We start from the raw sequence: 16,273 nt of genomic DNA, 5'->3' as shown, positions 1-16,273 counted from the left end.
TTCCAAACAGAAAGCCAGAACATGTCAGCGTGTTCCATTCTAGTCTTGTTCAAAATATCTCTGTTTTCATGCCAGAATCTTTACCTGTAAAATTTCATTTATGAACAAAAAACTTACATTTGTCTGAAAAGCATTCTATGTTTACTTTAATTAAACAAGCATGCAATTGCTTAAAATGAGAAAAAACAACTACAAAGAAAAATCCCAATCCAAATGTAACACCAGAATTGCTTTCACTAAATGGAATTATACAAACACCCACATCCTATTTCTTTGTAGTTTAGTAGAAAGCTCAGAAGTTGTAGGTCATTTCATTTCTTAAGAAGCGATGAGTGAGTTCTTCTGGAGGTGAGTTGGCATGGTCATTCTACCACTTCAGTCTTTCTAAGGTAAAAGTACCATATTTTGCATCCATTTCTTAAAATAGATGTTTATAATGTGGAGAGTAAAGACAGACATACAATTACAAATCACTCCAGAAAGTAATAAAAAGGGGAATCAAGGGACTTAATCCACTTCAATTGAAATTAATGAAAACATTCTTACTGATTTCATTCACGAAAGAATTCCCCCTTTAGTAGGTTTATACAAAATTGAGCCTAAATAAAAGCTGCAAGGTCATCTTTTTAATCTCAGCTTTGAGTTAAAATTCATTAGCAATTTTTTTTATTGAAACAAGTCTTCTAAATGGTATTCAGTACCCAAATGACTCCAATGGCACCATTAGATGTTTTCTTCTGATTTCAGATTACTGTCAGCAGTGCAATAAAACGTCTTTGCGGAATTTGCTCACTGAAAGGAAACCTGCATATACTACAAAACCACCTTGCCTGAGAAGGGTTTAGAAGCACAGGAAGACAAAGGTCCCGCTGGGAGGAAAAATTCCCTCCAGCTATAAGATGACTGATACAGAGGAAGATGCTTTTGGAAGGGTCACCAAAGTCATGCTTACATGGAAAAATCTCATGCAGTGGAGGAATGGAAGAAGGACAATTTTTCTGCTTCCCTCTGGTACCTTCTGCTGGGATTGCAGTTGTGGAAATCAAAAGTTATGTTGTGGAAATCAACAACAAGACAAAGGTACGTTTTAACCACTTTAAAGGGGCAGGGAAAGATCATGTTTAGGACCGTAAAGCAGCTGATACAATGTGTTGCTTAAGTTAGCTTAACAAGGTGGGGTTACTTAGAGAAGCCTGTAGAATCATGCAGTTGTAACAGTTGCACATGAACAGCTTTTATCAATGCCAAGGAATACTGATAGACGAGGTTCCTTGGGTGAATTTGATATCTTTTATTAGACAAACCCAAATGGTTGGAGAATAGTTATTAAGCAAGCTTTCGGGTTCAAAAACCGAAAGCTTCAGCAGTTGGTGTGTGCTCTTCCTGGATAGAATATTGATGCAATTCTTAAGTGTACCCATATCCTTAGATATTATCAGATAGCTATATAAAGCATAAAAATACTGAGGTTTTATGAAACATGATAGAATTTCATTTTGAACAAATACATATTAACTTCTTTCAGCTCTTCAAATGACTAAAGGTACTTTAGGAGTGAAATTTGCTATACATATTGTGCGCATATTTAATTAACACAGCCTCAAAGCAATTTGGAAAATTACACATATATTTCCATCCACTTTACGTGCCGTAAGAGCTGTCCTTTATTTCTAATAATAATTATTTAGTATGAACATGACTATACATTTAGATAACTGAGTATGGGTATTATGCTTACTTATCTTTGCATGTAACTTTACACAAACTGATCCAGTATCAACTTTATTAAAGTAATTGATGCAGTCAGTATACATAGCTCAGGGCTGTCCAACTTCTGAATGGCTTAGGATCACAGGTCCGCCTGGCTGCAGGATGTATTGCATGGCACAACAACACAGCATAGACCTGCCACTGTGTTGCACCACGTGGGTGCTCCCATGCCATGTGGGGTCCTCATAGCTCCTGGGCTTGCTGGACCTTGTGGGCTGCACTGCTCTGCCCTTACCCCACAGGTGAGGTCAGGAAGCAAAAGTGGGAGGAGGAAAGAGGGGAGTGGAACCCAGATCAGGATCCCAGGGCCTGAGAGTTAACCCCTCATGCCAGTTGGACAGCCCTAACTAATCTAGGTATTGAATATTAAATGCTGTAAGCATTGCTCCATATGATTGATACAAAACTAACTGTAGTTGGCAGAGAAAGCAGTATTGTTAGCTTGAAATGTGCTCATCTGTACATTGACTAAAATTAAAGACCAGGCAAGCAGCATGTATGGTCTAAAAGACAGAACACTAAAGTCAGGAAACCAGTTGCATACATGACTCCTTACTTCATCTCTTTTCCCCTTTCTTCTTTCTCCGTTTAGATTGTAAGCTGTCCAGGACAGGAACTGTTTCTTACTATATTTGTGCACTGCTTATAGCACAGTGATCTCTAAACCTCAGCTGAGCCTTGCAGGAGTTTGCCTTACAAATAATGCTATATAGTGCCTGGGAATAAAATTCCAGTAAATTACCCAAAAAATGACAACTAGACATATGGCCTGCTAAATAGTAAATAATGTTTCATTTATTTCCACATTTAAAGCAAATTAGAACATCATGACTTTCAAATTATCCTACAAATTCATCACAAAACCAATCTCTGCAAGTTACTTTCCCTTTTTTTAACTTTAGTTTTCACACTAGATTCGATGTTCCATAATCTTCTTTTGCAGCCTATACCTCTTTAAGGTATGTTTCTGTAATAACCTTTCACACTCAAATGAAATGTATTTTAGGCTCATGGTCTTAGAACGGCAAACTTTTTGCAGCATAAGACTACATAGTTGTGCTTCAATGAGGCCACATTCTCAAGCCTGGATGCTATACCATACATAATAAACAGTGATAATAAAAAACACTTACCTTTACAAACAAAGCATTTTATATGAAAATATTTGTTTTGAACTCTCAACACTTCTCCTTTACATGGGTTCCCACAGTTATTGCAGAGAATTGCAGTACTTGATGGCTTTTCCAGCTGGCTATGAACAGCCTGTGGTTGAGAAACTGTAAGAAAACACAAGATGCATAAGAATATGAGGTCCCTTCATAACATCTGGTGGAGAAACTAGATAAAAGTGTTCCTATTATAGTAACAAATAGTAAAAATTGGCATTTGCAGCAAAACGTGATGCATATGACATACAGGCCAAATTGCTTTCACTATCTATGCTGAAGGAGTTCGGTGCACAGGTGGTATTCTCTTCCATCCTACCAGTGAACGGACGTGGCAGATGGCATGAGAACTGCATCCGAGAAACCAACTGGCGGCTTCGGCAGTGGTGTCTCGAGGCAGGCTTCGGCTTCCTGGACAACGACCCGCACATTACAACGAGGGACATGCTCAGCTGGGATGGGCTTCACCTGTCCCCCAAAGGTAAGCGTGTGTTTTCTTCTAGGTTGGCAGATCTCCTCCGGCGGGCTTTAAACTAGGCTTGTCGGGGGGAGGGGAAGATGAGGGCGGGGGAAGCTGTGGACCACCAAACCATGTGGCACCCACAAGGACAGCCAAGCCTGAAGAAAAAGAATATTGGGAACCTGAAAGCCATGGGGCGGCCAGCACAACAGAACAGGTAAGAAACGAGAAGGTAAGAAACAATGGGCCCCTTGGGACTCGGAGCGAGGGGGCAGCAAAGGCACCAGTTGAAGGGCTCAAGTGCCTATATACTAATGCTAGGAGCATGGGAAACAAGCAGGATGAACTAGCGCTCCTGCTTGCACTAAACACCTATGACTTAGTGGGGCTAACAGAAACCTGGTGGGATTCATCCCACGACTGGGCAGTACATATTGAGGGTTAGAGATTGTACAGAAAGGACAGGGTGGGGAAGAAAGGGGTTGCGCTCTATGTCAGGGAGCAATATACATCAACCCTCATCAAGACAGAATCCAGGGATGAGGAAGTAGAAGGATTGTGGGTTAGGCTACATGGGGGGCAAGGAGAAAGGGATTTGGTGGTAGGGGTCTGCTACAGACCCCCACATCAAGGGGAAGAAAGAGATTCGGGGCTCCTGAGGCAACTCTCGGAGACCATAAAAGCTAAAGAGGCGGTAGTCACGGGGGACCTAAACTACCCGGACATCTGCTGGGAGTCACAGACAGCAAAGTCCCACCACTCACAAAGCTTTCAAACCTGTGTACAGGACCTCCACCTGACACAGGAGGTACAAGGTCCCACTAGGGGGAATGCCACACTGGATCTGGTATTGGCAACGGGGGATGACATGGTGGGGGACCTCCAGATCGGTAGCCATCTGGGGGACAGTGATCACCTAATAACAGAATTCACCATAAGACGTCGAGTGGGTAAGGTAACTAGTAGGGTGAAAGTGCTAGACTTTAGAAAAGCTGATCTCAATGAACTCAGGCGATTAGTCAAGGATGCACTGCAGAGTAGGAGTTTTGAAGGGATGGGAGCCCAAGAAGGGTGGCTGTGCCTTAAGGAAACGATCCTTCGGGCACAAAGCAAGACGATCCCCAAGCGAGGCAAAAGAGGGAAAGGGGCCAGGAGGCTTCCCTGGCTGACCACAGAAATCCAGGGCAGCCTAAGGGCCAAAAGGGGAGCACATAAAAAGTGGAAACAAGGTGAGATCACTAAAGATGAATATACCTCCTCTGCTCGTGCTTGTAGGGAGGCAGTTAGATGGGCCAAAGCTACCATGGAGCTAAGGATGGCAACCCAAGTAAAAGACAACAAGAAATTGTTTTTTAGATATATAGGGAGTAAAAGGAAGGCCCAGGGAGGAATAGGACCCCTGCTAAATGGGCAGAAACAATTGGTGACAGACAGGGGGGACGAGGCTGAACTCCTCAACGAGTTCTTTGCCTCAGTGTTCCTAAGCGAGGGACATGACAAGTCTCTCACTGGGGTTGTAGAGAGGCAGCAGCAAGGCGCCAGACTTGCATGCGTAGACCCTGAGATGGTGCAGAGTCACTTGGAAGAACTGGATGCCTTTAAGTCGGCAGGCCCGGATGAGCTCCATCTGAGGGTGCTGAAGGCACTGGCCGACATCATTGCAGAGCCACTGGCGGGAATATTCGAACGCTCGTGGCGCACGGGCCAAGTCCCGGAGGACTGGAAAAGGGCCAACGTGGTCCCCATTTTCAAAAAGGGGAGGAAGGAGGACCCGGGCAACTATAGGCCAGTCAGTCTCACCTCCATCCTAGGCAAAGTCTTTGAAAAAATTATCAAGGCTCACATTTGTGAGAGCCCGGCAGGACAAATTATGCTGAGGGGAAACCAGCACAGGTTCGTGGCAGGCAGATCGTGCCTGACTAATCTAGTCTCTTTTTATGACCAGGTTACGAAACACCTGGACACAGGAGGAGGGGTGGATGTCATATACTTAGACTTCAGGAAGGCCTTCGATACGGTATCCCACCCCATACTGATGAACAAGTTAAGAGGCTGTGACTTGGATGACTGCACAGTCCAGTGGGTGGCGAATTGGCTGGAGGGTCGCATCCAGAGAGTCGTGGTGGATGGGTCGGTTTTGACCTGGAAGGGTGTGGGCAGTGGGGTCCCGCAGGGCTCGGTCCTTGGACTGATACTCTTCAATGTCTTCATCAGTGACTTGGACGAGGGAGTCAAATGTACTCTGTCCAAGTTTGCAGATGACACAAAGCTATGGGGAGATGTGGACACGCCGGAGGACAGGGAACAGCTGCAGGCAGATCTGGACAAGTGGGCAGAAAACAACAGAATGCAGTTCAACAAGGAGAAATGCAAAGTGCTGCACCTAGGGAGGAAAAATGTCCAGCACACCTACAGCCTAGGGAATGACCTGCTGGGTGGCACGGAGGTGGAAAGGGATCTCGGAGTCCTAGTGGACTCCAAGATGAACATGAGTCGGCAGTGTGACGAAGCCGTCAGAAAAGCCAATGGCACTTTATCATGCATCAGCAGATGCATGACGAATAGGTCCAAGGAGGTGATACTTCCCCTCTATAGGGCACTGGTCAGACCGCAGTTGGAGTACTGCGTGCAATTCTGGGCGCCACACTTCAAGAGGGATGCGGATAACCTGGAGAGGGTCCAGAGAAGGGCCACTCTTATGGTCAAGGGCCTGCAGACCAAGCCCTACGAGGAGAGACTAGAGAAACTGGACCTTTTCAGCCTCCGCAAGAGAAGGTTGAGAGGCGACCTTGTGGCTGCCTATAAGTTCATCACGGGGGCACAGAAGGGAATTGGTGAGGATTTATTCACCAAGGCGCCCCCGGGGTTTACAAGAAATAATGGCCACAAGCTAGCAGAGAGCAGATTTAGACTGGACATTAGGAAGAACTTCTTCACAGTTCGAGTGGCCAAGGTCTGGAACGGGCTCCCAAGGGACGTGGTGCTCTCCCCTACCCTGGGGGTCTTCAAGAGGAGGTTAGATGAGTATCTAGCTGGGGTCATCTAGACCCAGCACTCTTTCCTGCTTATGCAGGGGGCTGGACTTGATGATCTATTGAGGTCCCTTCCGACCCTAACATCTATGAATCTAGTGAGATTACTCTCGGTACATCCATGCTTCAAATGTATTTTTCAGATGCACTGCAAACTCCTAGACATCTCTATATTAGGTATGGGTCTTGTTTTGTTTTGTTTTTGCAAAATAAGAACGAGAAGTTTTTTCATATAAAATCTGAGAACCTGAAGAGCAATCAATAGGGTTTTGACCCCACCTAGCCCTCTGCTTAATTGAGTCCCACATTTATGTACTGTACATGGCAGGAAGCCTGGACATTTTTGGTAACTTACAGGCATTAAGTGCTATAACAATACTTCAGTGTTGTGGTACATTCACATAGAATTTTGCTAAGTCATCATGCATTTCCCTCTATGCATGTCAAAACACCAAGACAGGGATTCATTCCAAATGATTCAATTAAAGTATATTAATACAGTAGCTAGAGAAAAATGACTATGAAAATTATGTGGACAGAATTCTATCTTCACACCCAGAGCAGATGCTCTCAATTTAACAATCTATGATTACTTCTGATAGTTTTTAAATTCAGATTGTAGGGATGTGAAAAATCACAATGGGATCTGTCTCTTTCCTTGTCACTTATGACAAGGAGTCAAGTACTTTGCTAGTAATGTGGTGAAATGTGAGGCACAACAGGATTCAGCCAGCTTTCCCAAAGCTGCATGGCTCTGTGATATCAATAGCCAGAAAATGGTATCGTCAGTGAGATTATCAGATAAGACACAAGGACATGTTCTGCTCAGCCGGAACGTGGTTTTGTGAAGTGCTTAGTGCTTCCAATTCCAAGCACCATTTAGGACAGGTTTTGTTTTTTTTTTAATTGTTTTTATTACAAATCCACGTGGATAATAATAGCCACATATGGCAAATCTGCTGCAATAAAGACTACAGGTAATATTTTCAAAAGTGCCCATGTGCGTTAGGAGCAGATGAGCATGTCTATACTATGCCCCTGCAAGAGTAGGGACTGCCACTGACAATTCAGCTTGGCCTTTTACCACTACTCTGAGCACAAACAGAATAGATGGCTTAAGAAAGGGGTGCTCTGCCCTGGCCCACTCACTTGTCCAGTGCTGTGTCGTCCAGCTCACAGAGCTCCTCACGGATTTGTGGGGAGCCCCATGGGCCTGCACACTAGATTCGACATGAAGGACAGTGAGAGGCCTGACCTGGTGCAGGTGGCCAGGCAGTGGCAGCACAGGGTCCTGGCACTCAATCCTGGCCAAGCTAAGTCAGGGCAGCATTCTGGATCCCAATACCAGCCAGGCGGAGGCAATGTGGGGACCCTGAAGTCTGAGCTCAGCATTCAGGGGCAGTGCAAGGCCTGATCCAGCCCATAGTCCAGCACTACACCATTCACTTGGCCTGTTAGGCCAAACTGTGAACACCACTAGCTTAAGAGTTCCCTAAGCGTGCCCCAGAGTAAACCTGAAGCTGTCTCAGAAGCAGTTGAGAGTTGTGCAACAGCTAACGAATGCTCAAAGTGTCTGTTCTACCTAACAAGCAGGTTTGGTCAAGCACTGACTAACACTAAGTGGGACGGGCTTGCTTCTCAGTGATGGTATCAGTCTTGGTAGGAAGTTGGTATCAATGTGCCCAAAGTCTCAAATTCAGAAAGGGATGAGGCACTTGGTAGCCCAAATCTCACTTTAAAAAAATAAAAAAACAATCAGTAAGACTTTGGTTTCCAAGGATCCCAGTTATTTTAAAAAATCATATGAAGTTGAAAAAAATATTGTATCACCTAGCTTGAGCAACAGGTGAACAGTCACCCCCTATGCAAAGATATTATCCAGATAAAAACCATATTATTACACAAGAATTCTATCCTTACTAATTCACATCCAGGGCACAACTCATCTATACAATGTTATCTAGATAAAAGCATACATACATTACATGCATTCGCACATGTGCACAAACACATTGTGTGTGTGTGTTCTTTTATTTGAATACTATATCTCTACAAAAGAACTGATTCTACACTTATTAAAGTTTCTATTTAATGTATCAGGGCCATAAAGCTCTACTAACATTCATCTTACAGTACTGTTACGCCTCAGCTCTGTATTCTTGGGCAACCCTGGCACAGGATGCAGTCTGTCTGACTCACAAAGGACTCCCCCCCCCCCCTACCTAAACGAAACTGATTAAGATGCAGTGAGAGACGCACCTAAAACTCTCCAGATAAGGGTGATAAGAGTGAACAACTGCCCTCGGTCTCATCTGCATCTGAGATGGAACCAGATGACCATTCATTTACATGAGAGATGGAAAACAGAAAGCCTGAAGCAGAGACTGCAGTGAATTCTGGGACCAGAGAAGCAGGAGAGCGCTGCATGATGGGGAATCTGTGCTTCCAATGTTAATTAACCCATGTTCACACACACCCAGCTCAGCATTTATCAGACCAGTTCTAATCTGGATTTGCTAAGGACTTTTCTCCCCCCAGACACACACACACAGCTCTAAGTTTAATAGGCATCTCGGGCCGTACATTCCCCGGTCCCAGTATGGGAGGCCTATTTAAACTTGATTGACTAAAACTCGGTTGCCGGGTTAGGGAATGCTGAGGCAAGAGACCGAGTCCGAGGGGGTACGGGCAACATTTGAACAATGGTTAAGGGTTCATCACAGCATCCAGCCTGCTGGAGCCCTAATCCCAGGTGTTGTCGTATCTTTCCCGAGACGACTGGTGGGAGTCCTCTCCACAAAAGGTTATGAGCACCCCAATAATTGCTTTAAGTCTGTTAAAAGACTATAGTAAAATCTGGAAAAGTCATGCTAAGCTCAGGCTTGTGCACAACAAGTAAAAATCCAAAATCCTGATACTGCAAGCTATCTATTGTTCCTGAAGAAACCATGAGATATCCCATCAGGATATCTGCCATCTGGAATCTCAAGCTGGCTCCCAAGTATTTGGGTTACTCCCTAATCTTAAGTGTTTCCTGATTATCAATCAGTTTCCTGAGATGGTCCAAACCAGATAACCCCTTGTCAATAGAAAAGACAATGATTTACACTACTGAGGGTGCTTCGAAGCAGCTGAACTGAGGGTATAAAAATCTGTAAGTGTGTGTGCTTAAAAAAAAAAAAAGGAGAAAAAAGAAAGAAGAAGAAGAAGCAGGAGGAAAGAGGGAGAAAGAAAGAAGAAGAAGAAAACTCCTGTGCTGACACCATCCCCTGTTGTTCTTGGGACGCTGGAAGAACAGATCGTCTCTCTCTTCAAGGATTGTGCTACGGACTGTGCCTGTCAGCTTTGCAGCCTGGGTACCATGGACTCGGTGAGATTCCCAGCGTTCTCTCTTCTTTCTAGGCATAAACTTCTGAACCTGACCTGTATCAGTTAAGCTTGAGCTAAGTTTCCCCAAATACTTAGTGAAACCAGGGTAGTATTGTCATTGTTTGTGTTTGTTTTTCTTTTGCATGTCTATTACTAGTACTATTATACATTTCATATGCTTAGCAATAAATAACTTTTATAGGCAAACTGGAAGTAATTGGGTATATTTTTCCTTCTCTGCTTCTTTTTCCTCCCATGCTCTGCAGCAATGCTTCTTTTACTTATGCTAAAGATCCCTGTGAAGCCTAAATTATTGTGGGGTCTGCTCATCAAGAGGCCAAAGATTGGGACGTGCTGAGTTTGAAACACATAAGGGGATCAGCTTGTACAGGCTGATTGACCCAGTTTGACTCAGACGTGCCCTTATGAACTGAATGCTGGCCCATGAGGGTGTCAGCTGGACACCCAGCCGGATTCAGAGGGATTCTGTTTACCTGTGTGCTTGTGTCTGACTGCATTTTATTGTTGCTCTTATGAACTGATTCTTGGCATATGAGGGTGTCAGCCTGTCCATGCTGATCAGCCCGGCCAGATCAGGCGTCACGTTAATTTGTGTGTGTTTGTGTGTATGACTGATTTGGTGACTGGAGGAACCCAGTCCCATTGAGATTGAGTCCTGCAAGATAGCTCCACTGGGGGTGAGGGCTTGCAGAAGGGAGAAATACAGCTCCATATAGTAACACAAGCAGCACATTGACAGAATCACCAAGACCCTAGAAACTATCCCTAATAAATGAGCACACCCCAAAGTAATGGGCAAATTTGGTAACAGTACAGACACAAGCAATTCACACAATCAGCCTAGCTACAGGCACATCTGTGGGATGCTTTCCAACACTTCTTGAAATCAAGGGCACAGGTAAAATGATACAAGTGGAACAGGTCCCAAGAATCATCTACTCCAACCACCAGCTAAAGATATTATTCAAGGAGAGATTATGAAGGCTACTCTGGTGCTCCAAAGTTCAGAGGTTAGCTCCCTAGCTCTGTAAACCAGGGGTCAAGAGTATGAATCTCACTGAAACCCTATTCTGATTTTGGAGCCCAGGTAGCTCATTTTGTACCATATTAGACTTTTGACGCAATGGTCCAGGGTTCAAGTCCTTGTTCAGGCAGCAGCTGTTCTGTGTTGCATGGAAGCAGGTGACCGGCAGAGGCCAGGCCAGCTGCCAGGGCCTGTTTTTGTGGATGTGACATACCTGGGTTTTAGCAAGATTTTAACACCATCTCCCACAACATTCTCATTGACATGCTAAAGAAATATAGACTAGATCAGGGGAGAGCATTTATTTCAGGTGGAGGGCTGCTTAAGTTTTGGTGAGACACCTGGGGCCACATCAGTAGCCCTGCCCCTTGACAGTTTCCCCGCCCCCTGGTCACCACATTGGGATCAGAAGTCCTGCCCCCTAACCCCTGGCCTTTGCCATCAGAAGTCCTTCCCCTTGCTGCCTCTGCCCCCCCAAATACCAGGAGAAACTTTCTGATTATGAGGGTGGTCAAACACTGGAACAGGCTTAAGAGAAAGTGTAGAATCTTCATCCTTGTAACCTTTCAAAAGCAAGTTAGACAAACACTTGGCTCGCATGGTTTAGTCAGGGATGGTCCTGCCTTGAGCAGGGGCTGGACTAGATGACCTCATGACGCCTCTTCCAGCCCAACCTTCCTATGATCTTTTTTCCTACACATGGAGGACAAGAGAGAAACACATGAAGAAAATGGAACCTGTACTTTTGTTCCTGACATCTAAGAAAAGTAAAAGATAAGAAAAGTACTAAGAAAAGTAAAGGATATTTGGCAAATATCCTGCCAGATATTTAGTAAATATAGCTTACACATAAGTAAGAAGTGACAAAGACTGAATGTCTCTGTACTGAAATATCACAGAATCTAATGAGCTGTTATCGTACTTTACACATTCATAACTCAGCAAAATGCCATATATAGACTCATGTTTAACGTAAAAAAAAGATCCTGTAATTCTAACTCCCTGCATACATGCCAAATATCTGGCCAGATATTTGGCAAATATGACATACAAGTAAGTGAAATGAAAAGAAAAGAACTTGGGTTAGCTGATATGAACCTTGAACCCTAGCCACAGTTAGCTTAAACACAGATACTTGGACACTATTGGCAAAGCACAAACATACTTAAGCAGTTGCTTTACATGAGCATCCTATGCACACTACCCTCAAATATAATAGCTATAAGTCGTCTTTACATTTATTAAGAGAATGCCTTCCTACACTAAAGTCAGCTGTCTAACACCATGATCCACATCTGGGACTGCACCCTACTATCTACCATGTAAAACAAAGTAAGGACCCACCATGCTTGTGTCCACAAGACCAGCAATCATTCCAAGTTAACCAAAAAGTTGTAATCTATGGTCAGGCCCACAGATACCAACTCTTCTCTGCGGGGAACATTTGTGATACTTACCGGGGAAGCCTAAAATCTCCCTTTATATAACAAGGACACTCCAGTAGAGAAATAGACTGTATCTTTGAAAAAGCCACCCAAATACCCAACAGTAATTTGATACAATACAAAAAGAAACCTCCCTACCAAGCTACACTGGAACCAATTAGAAGCATCATCAAAACTACAGCCTATACACCACAAAGATCAGACCTTGGAAGAAACATTCCCAGTCCTGCATCTCCTGCTTTCAAACAAGTCCCTAACATTGCTCAGCTCATCATCAGAAATGAAGTCCCTGCTGCTCAAACGACATCAAATGGGACACACTCTTGCTTTAACAGTAGATGCATAACTTGTTAACGCATCTCCATTGCTATTACAATCAGCATTCCCCACAATGAACCCATCAGAATCCACACATTCTACACATGCTTTTCCTAAAATGTGATCTATCTGACCCAATGTACCAAAAACCTTCATGATAACTATCACTATCATAACCTTCATGATAACCCATGATAATGTGGGTGAAACTAAACAGCAAACTCTACACCAGAATGTAGTCTCAGAAAAAAATAAAGGACTATCCACCGCCCGGGGTGTTGGCATGGTGTACCCACTTTTCAGGACTTCTTCTTACTAGACTCCTTGAGTGTTCGGAGGGGGGTGCTTTAATTAGAGTGGCTCCAAGAGCTGCTTTAAATAAAAGCGTCCACAGCATCTCATGTATCAGCATCCCCACACTTCAAAATGGTGTTGGGGGTGCTTTAAATAAAGCTTGCTCAATGGACTTTAGTTAAAGTGCCCTCACTGTCATTTTGAAGCACAGGGATGCTCATACATGAGACGCAGAGGCTGCGACAGCATGCTAATTAGCATGCTCCAGCAGACTTGATTAATTAAGTCTGCTCCGATGCACTGTAATTACAGTGCATCGGAGCAGCTACCCCACACTTGTACAGGCACCCCTCATTCCTTCTGGCTCTTCCTTCCTTGTCTGTACTCTTACCTGCCATGACTTGATGGAAGTAGTATATAGGGAAAGGCCTCTCGTAGGCAGAAGACTCTTGGACTTTAGGTCCGTGTCTGGACTGGGGCCCTCCTGGCCTTGGCCCAATTAGGCTCTAGCTGTACCTACTGACTCAGAGCTCACTCTTCAGGGCCACAAGCTTTAGATGCAGTGGGTGCATCACAGGCCTGCCGGCCTGCCACCACATTTAATACCATTGCCTTTCAGTCCTGGCTGACTTCTCCTTACTGGACCCAGAGCTAACTGCCCAGTCTCTTGTCTTCTGCCTTCCCAATTGCATAAGAGGTCTGGGGTACAACACAAGCACCTCTTTTCCATGGTCTCCACCTTCCCTATAGCCACAGACCACGGGGACAAGGATCACCCACAATCCTGGGTGTCAACTTGACTCAAAAGAAAAAAAAAATTATCTGCCTCGGGTTTGTCTTGCCCTGGGGCAGCACTCTTCAAGCCAAAACCAAAAGAATAAACAAGTTCCAGAACTTATCTGGCTCCTAACATGATGCTGCCCATCTTCTCCACCCAGCTGTCATCTGGAGCCATTTCTCCCTGGCTCTGAGTTCAGTTCCTCCGCCTCTCTGCAGATAGCTCCTTCCCTTGGGACTCCTGCTACCAGACTGACTCTGGCCTGAGGCTTGAGTTTATAAAGGGTGATGCAGGTCACCTGACTCTTCTACCTCCACTCCTGGGACATCAGGGGCTGACTGCACTTGATCCTGGCAGCCGTTTTCTTTCAAAATCCTCAGCTTGCTAGTGGGCTGCAGCAGCACCCAGCAAATGTGAGTAACAGTGACCAAATAATGCAGTGGGGAAAGGGCGGAGGTAAAGAGAGAGACTGAGAACAAGAAGGCAAAAAGGGCAGGGGAAGCACTACACCTAAGGGAGCCATGGGGACATCCCAAAGGGATAGGATGACCCGGCAGATCCTAGAAGAGGGCAAGGGAGGGAGTGAAAGGGAAGAAAAGGGATGGAGAGCCCAAGTACCTATGCCTCTCTAGTTTGGGCTACGGGCCCGTTACAAGGACAGACACACGCATCTCAGTAGGAGGACATTTTTGACAGAAAAACCATTCCCTTTCTGAACTCGCTGCTCTTGTGCTCAATGGGAATCTACCTAAATACCTTTAAAAGGCGAACTGGGGAACAAAAACTCATAAGCAGCCTGGACACTAGGAACCAAGGGCTGAATACTAATATTGATTTTTATGACACGCTATAATCTACCTTATTCCTGATTTTTTTCCAACACACAACAGGTGATAATGACCCTCCTCCTCCCTTTTGATAGGTCTTGATCTCCCAAGAAATCAAGTTGCTGTTCTACCAGTTGTTTGTCTGGTAGCCCTGTGAATCTCTCCTTCCAATTTCACAGCATTCTTAACAATCATTCCCTCCTCAAACCTGATGAAGTGTGTCTTGTACTCAAAACCTTGTCTAGCTTGATCATGACTATGCAACTGGTTCAATAAAATATATTACCCCACAAAATTCTTGCCTGTGGCATAATTTTTGGACCATCATGGCTACAACATCACTCTAACACTCAAACCACATACGTTTGTCAGTCTGAGTGATTGATTTAGAAAGTTAAACAAAATGTATATATGACCTAACCTTCAATGGGAACCCTAATTTTGTATTCCCTAACTTTTGTGAAGATTAAATGTCATATATAATAAAGTTGCTGTATTGGACTTCTTTTTATTTAATCATTAAAAACTGGCATGGCACTTTTTATATAGGTATTAATATTATTACACCAATTAGAAAAATATACAATATATTATACAGTAAGACCCATTCTTAGGTATTCCACAAAGCTTTGTGAATAGAGGGACTGATCCTGAAGACACAAGTGTCTGAGGCTGCTTGCAGATGTGGGGAAAAACCAAACAAAACAGTGCTTTACTTTAAACTTGGCACGCTCCCACGCTGAGCCCAGAGCAAGTCCAGAAGAGGCAGTGCATTAGTTGCACCTGGCTTTCTCAACACCTATATAGATCAAGCACTCTAGTGGGGCTTTTTTGGTGTTTTTATCTAATAGCTGATTGAAATAGCTTTAGCTCAAAGTGTTAAAAAGCCCTGCTGAAGCACCCAATCTATATAGACGCTGCAAGGCTGGGTCAAAGTAATACATTGCTGCTTCCAGTAAAGCACGTTTTTTTTCCCCTCGCATCTGACAGTGCCCTGAGTGACCAGCATGCTTATATTTTTGCAGATTTATTCATTTTTGCAAAGGAATACAATTATGCAGGGATCCAAAAAATGTAGGGATCACCACTGAAATGCAACATCTTTAAAGTTGAAAGTTCACAGCACAAGTACTGAAAGTACTGTATAATAATGCAGGGTCAAGCACATACAAGAAAATGTTTGCTAATCAAAATACTGCAAACATTTCTAGCAGGCCAGATATTACCAATATTGGAATTTGCACCTGAATAGCTACATTGTTCCTGTGTTAATATGTCATAATTTAACTAAAGATACTGCAGTTATATTTATTCTTATGTAAAGTACCAGGCAAACTTGCAAATCAGGTTTCATGCTAAAGAAAGCATCTAGGCATTTTCTTCTGATGCCCAGATACAATTAACCTTTTTAGAACAGAGGAGAACAAAAAAGAGATGCTGAGATGTCCTCCCAGAGGTAAATATCAAAACGTTTATCAATGTTTGATGCATGGCACTGATTATGAAATATGCACCTGAATAGCTACACTGTTTACATATTAAGTATGCCATAACTTACTCATTTATACTGCAAATATTTCAAAAGAATTTTCCATTGGAGGAGAGATGGGCCAGCTGAGATAGCAAGCATTTTCCATTTCTAAATGCTAAAGGTTTCTATAAACATGCTCTGGAGTGGAGGGGGCACTTTAATTAAAAAGAGGTGATCTGAGAGCTGCTTTAATTAAAATGCCTGCAGTGTCATGTGTATTCAGCGTCCCATACTTCAG

The 16,273-nt window shown here is 43.9% G+C and overlaps 1 protein-coding gene across 7 annotated transcripts in view; it reads right to left on the bottom strand.

The window, feature by feature from the left end:
- The window catches only part of ABLIM2 (actin binding LIM protein family member 2), a 288,079-nt gene that overhangs the window by 205,616 nt on the left and 66,190 nt on the right, over nt 1-16,273 (bottom strand). For all 7 annotated transcript variants that reach the window (XM_059721545.1, XM_019479283.2, XM_019479273.2 and 4 more), the window contains exon 2: nt 2,904-3,047. In XM_059721545.1, coding sequence (XP_059577528.1) covers nt 2,904-3,047 — 144 coding nt within the window. The remainder of the gene's footprint in view (nt 1-2,903; nt 3,048-16,273) is intronic.

The sequence above is a fragment of the Alligator mississippiensis genome, chromosome 2 (assembly GCF_030867095.1).
Source record: "Alligator mississippiensis isolate rAllMis1 chromosome 2, rAllMis1, whole genome shotgun sequence".
Classification (NCBI taxonomy): domain Eukaryota; kingdom Metazoa; phylum Chordata; order Crocodylia; family Alligatoridae; genus Alligator; species Alligator mississippiensis.
This window is presented reverse-complemented; position numbering and strand designations above follow the sequence as displayed.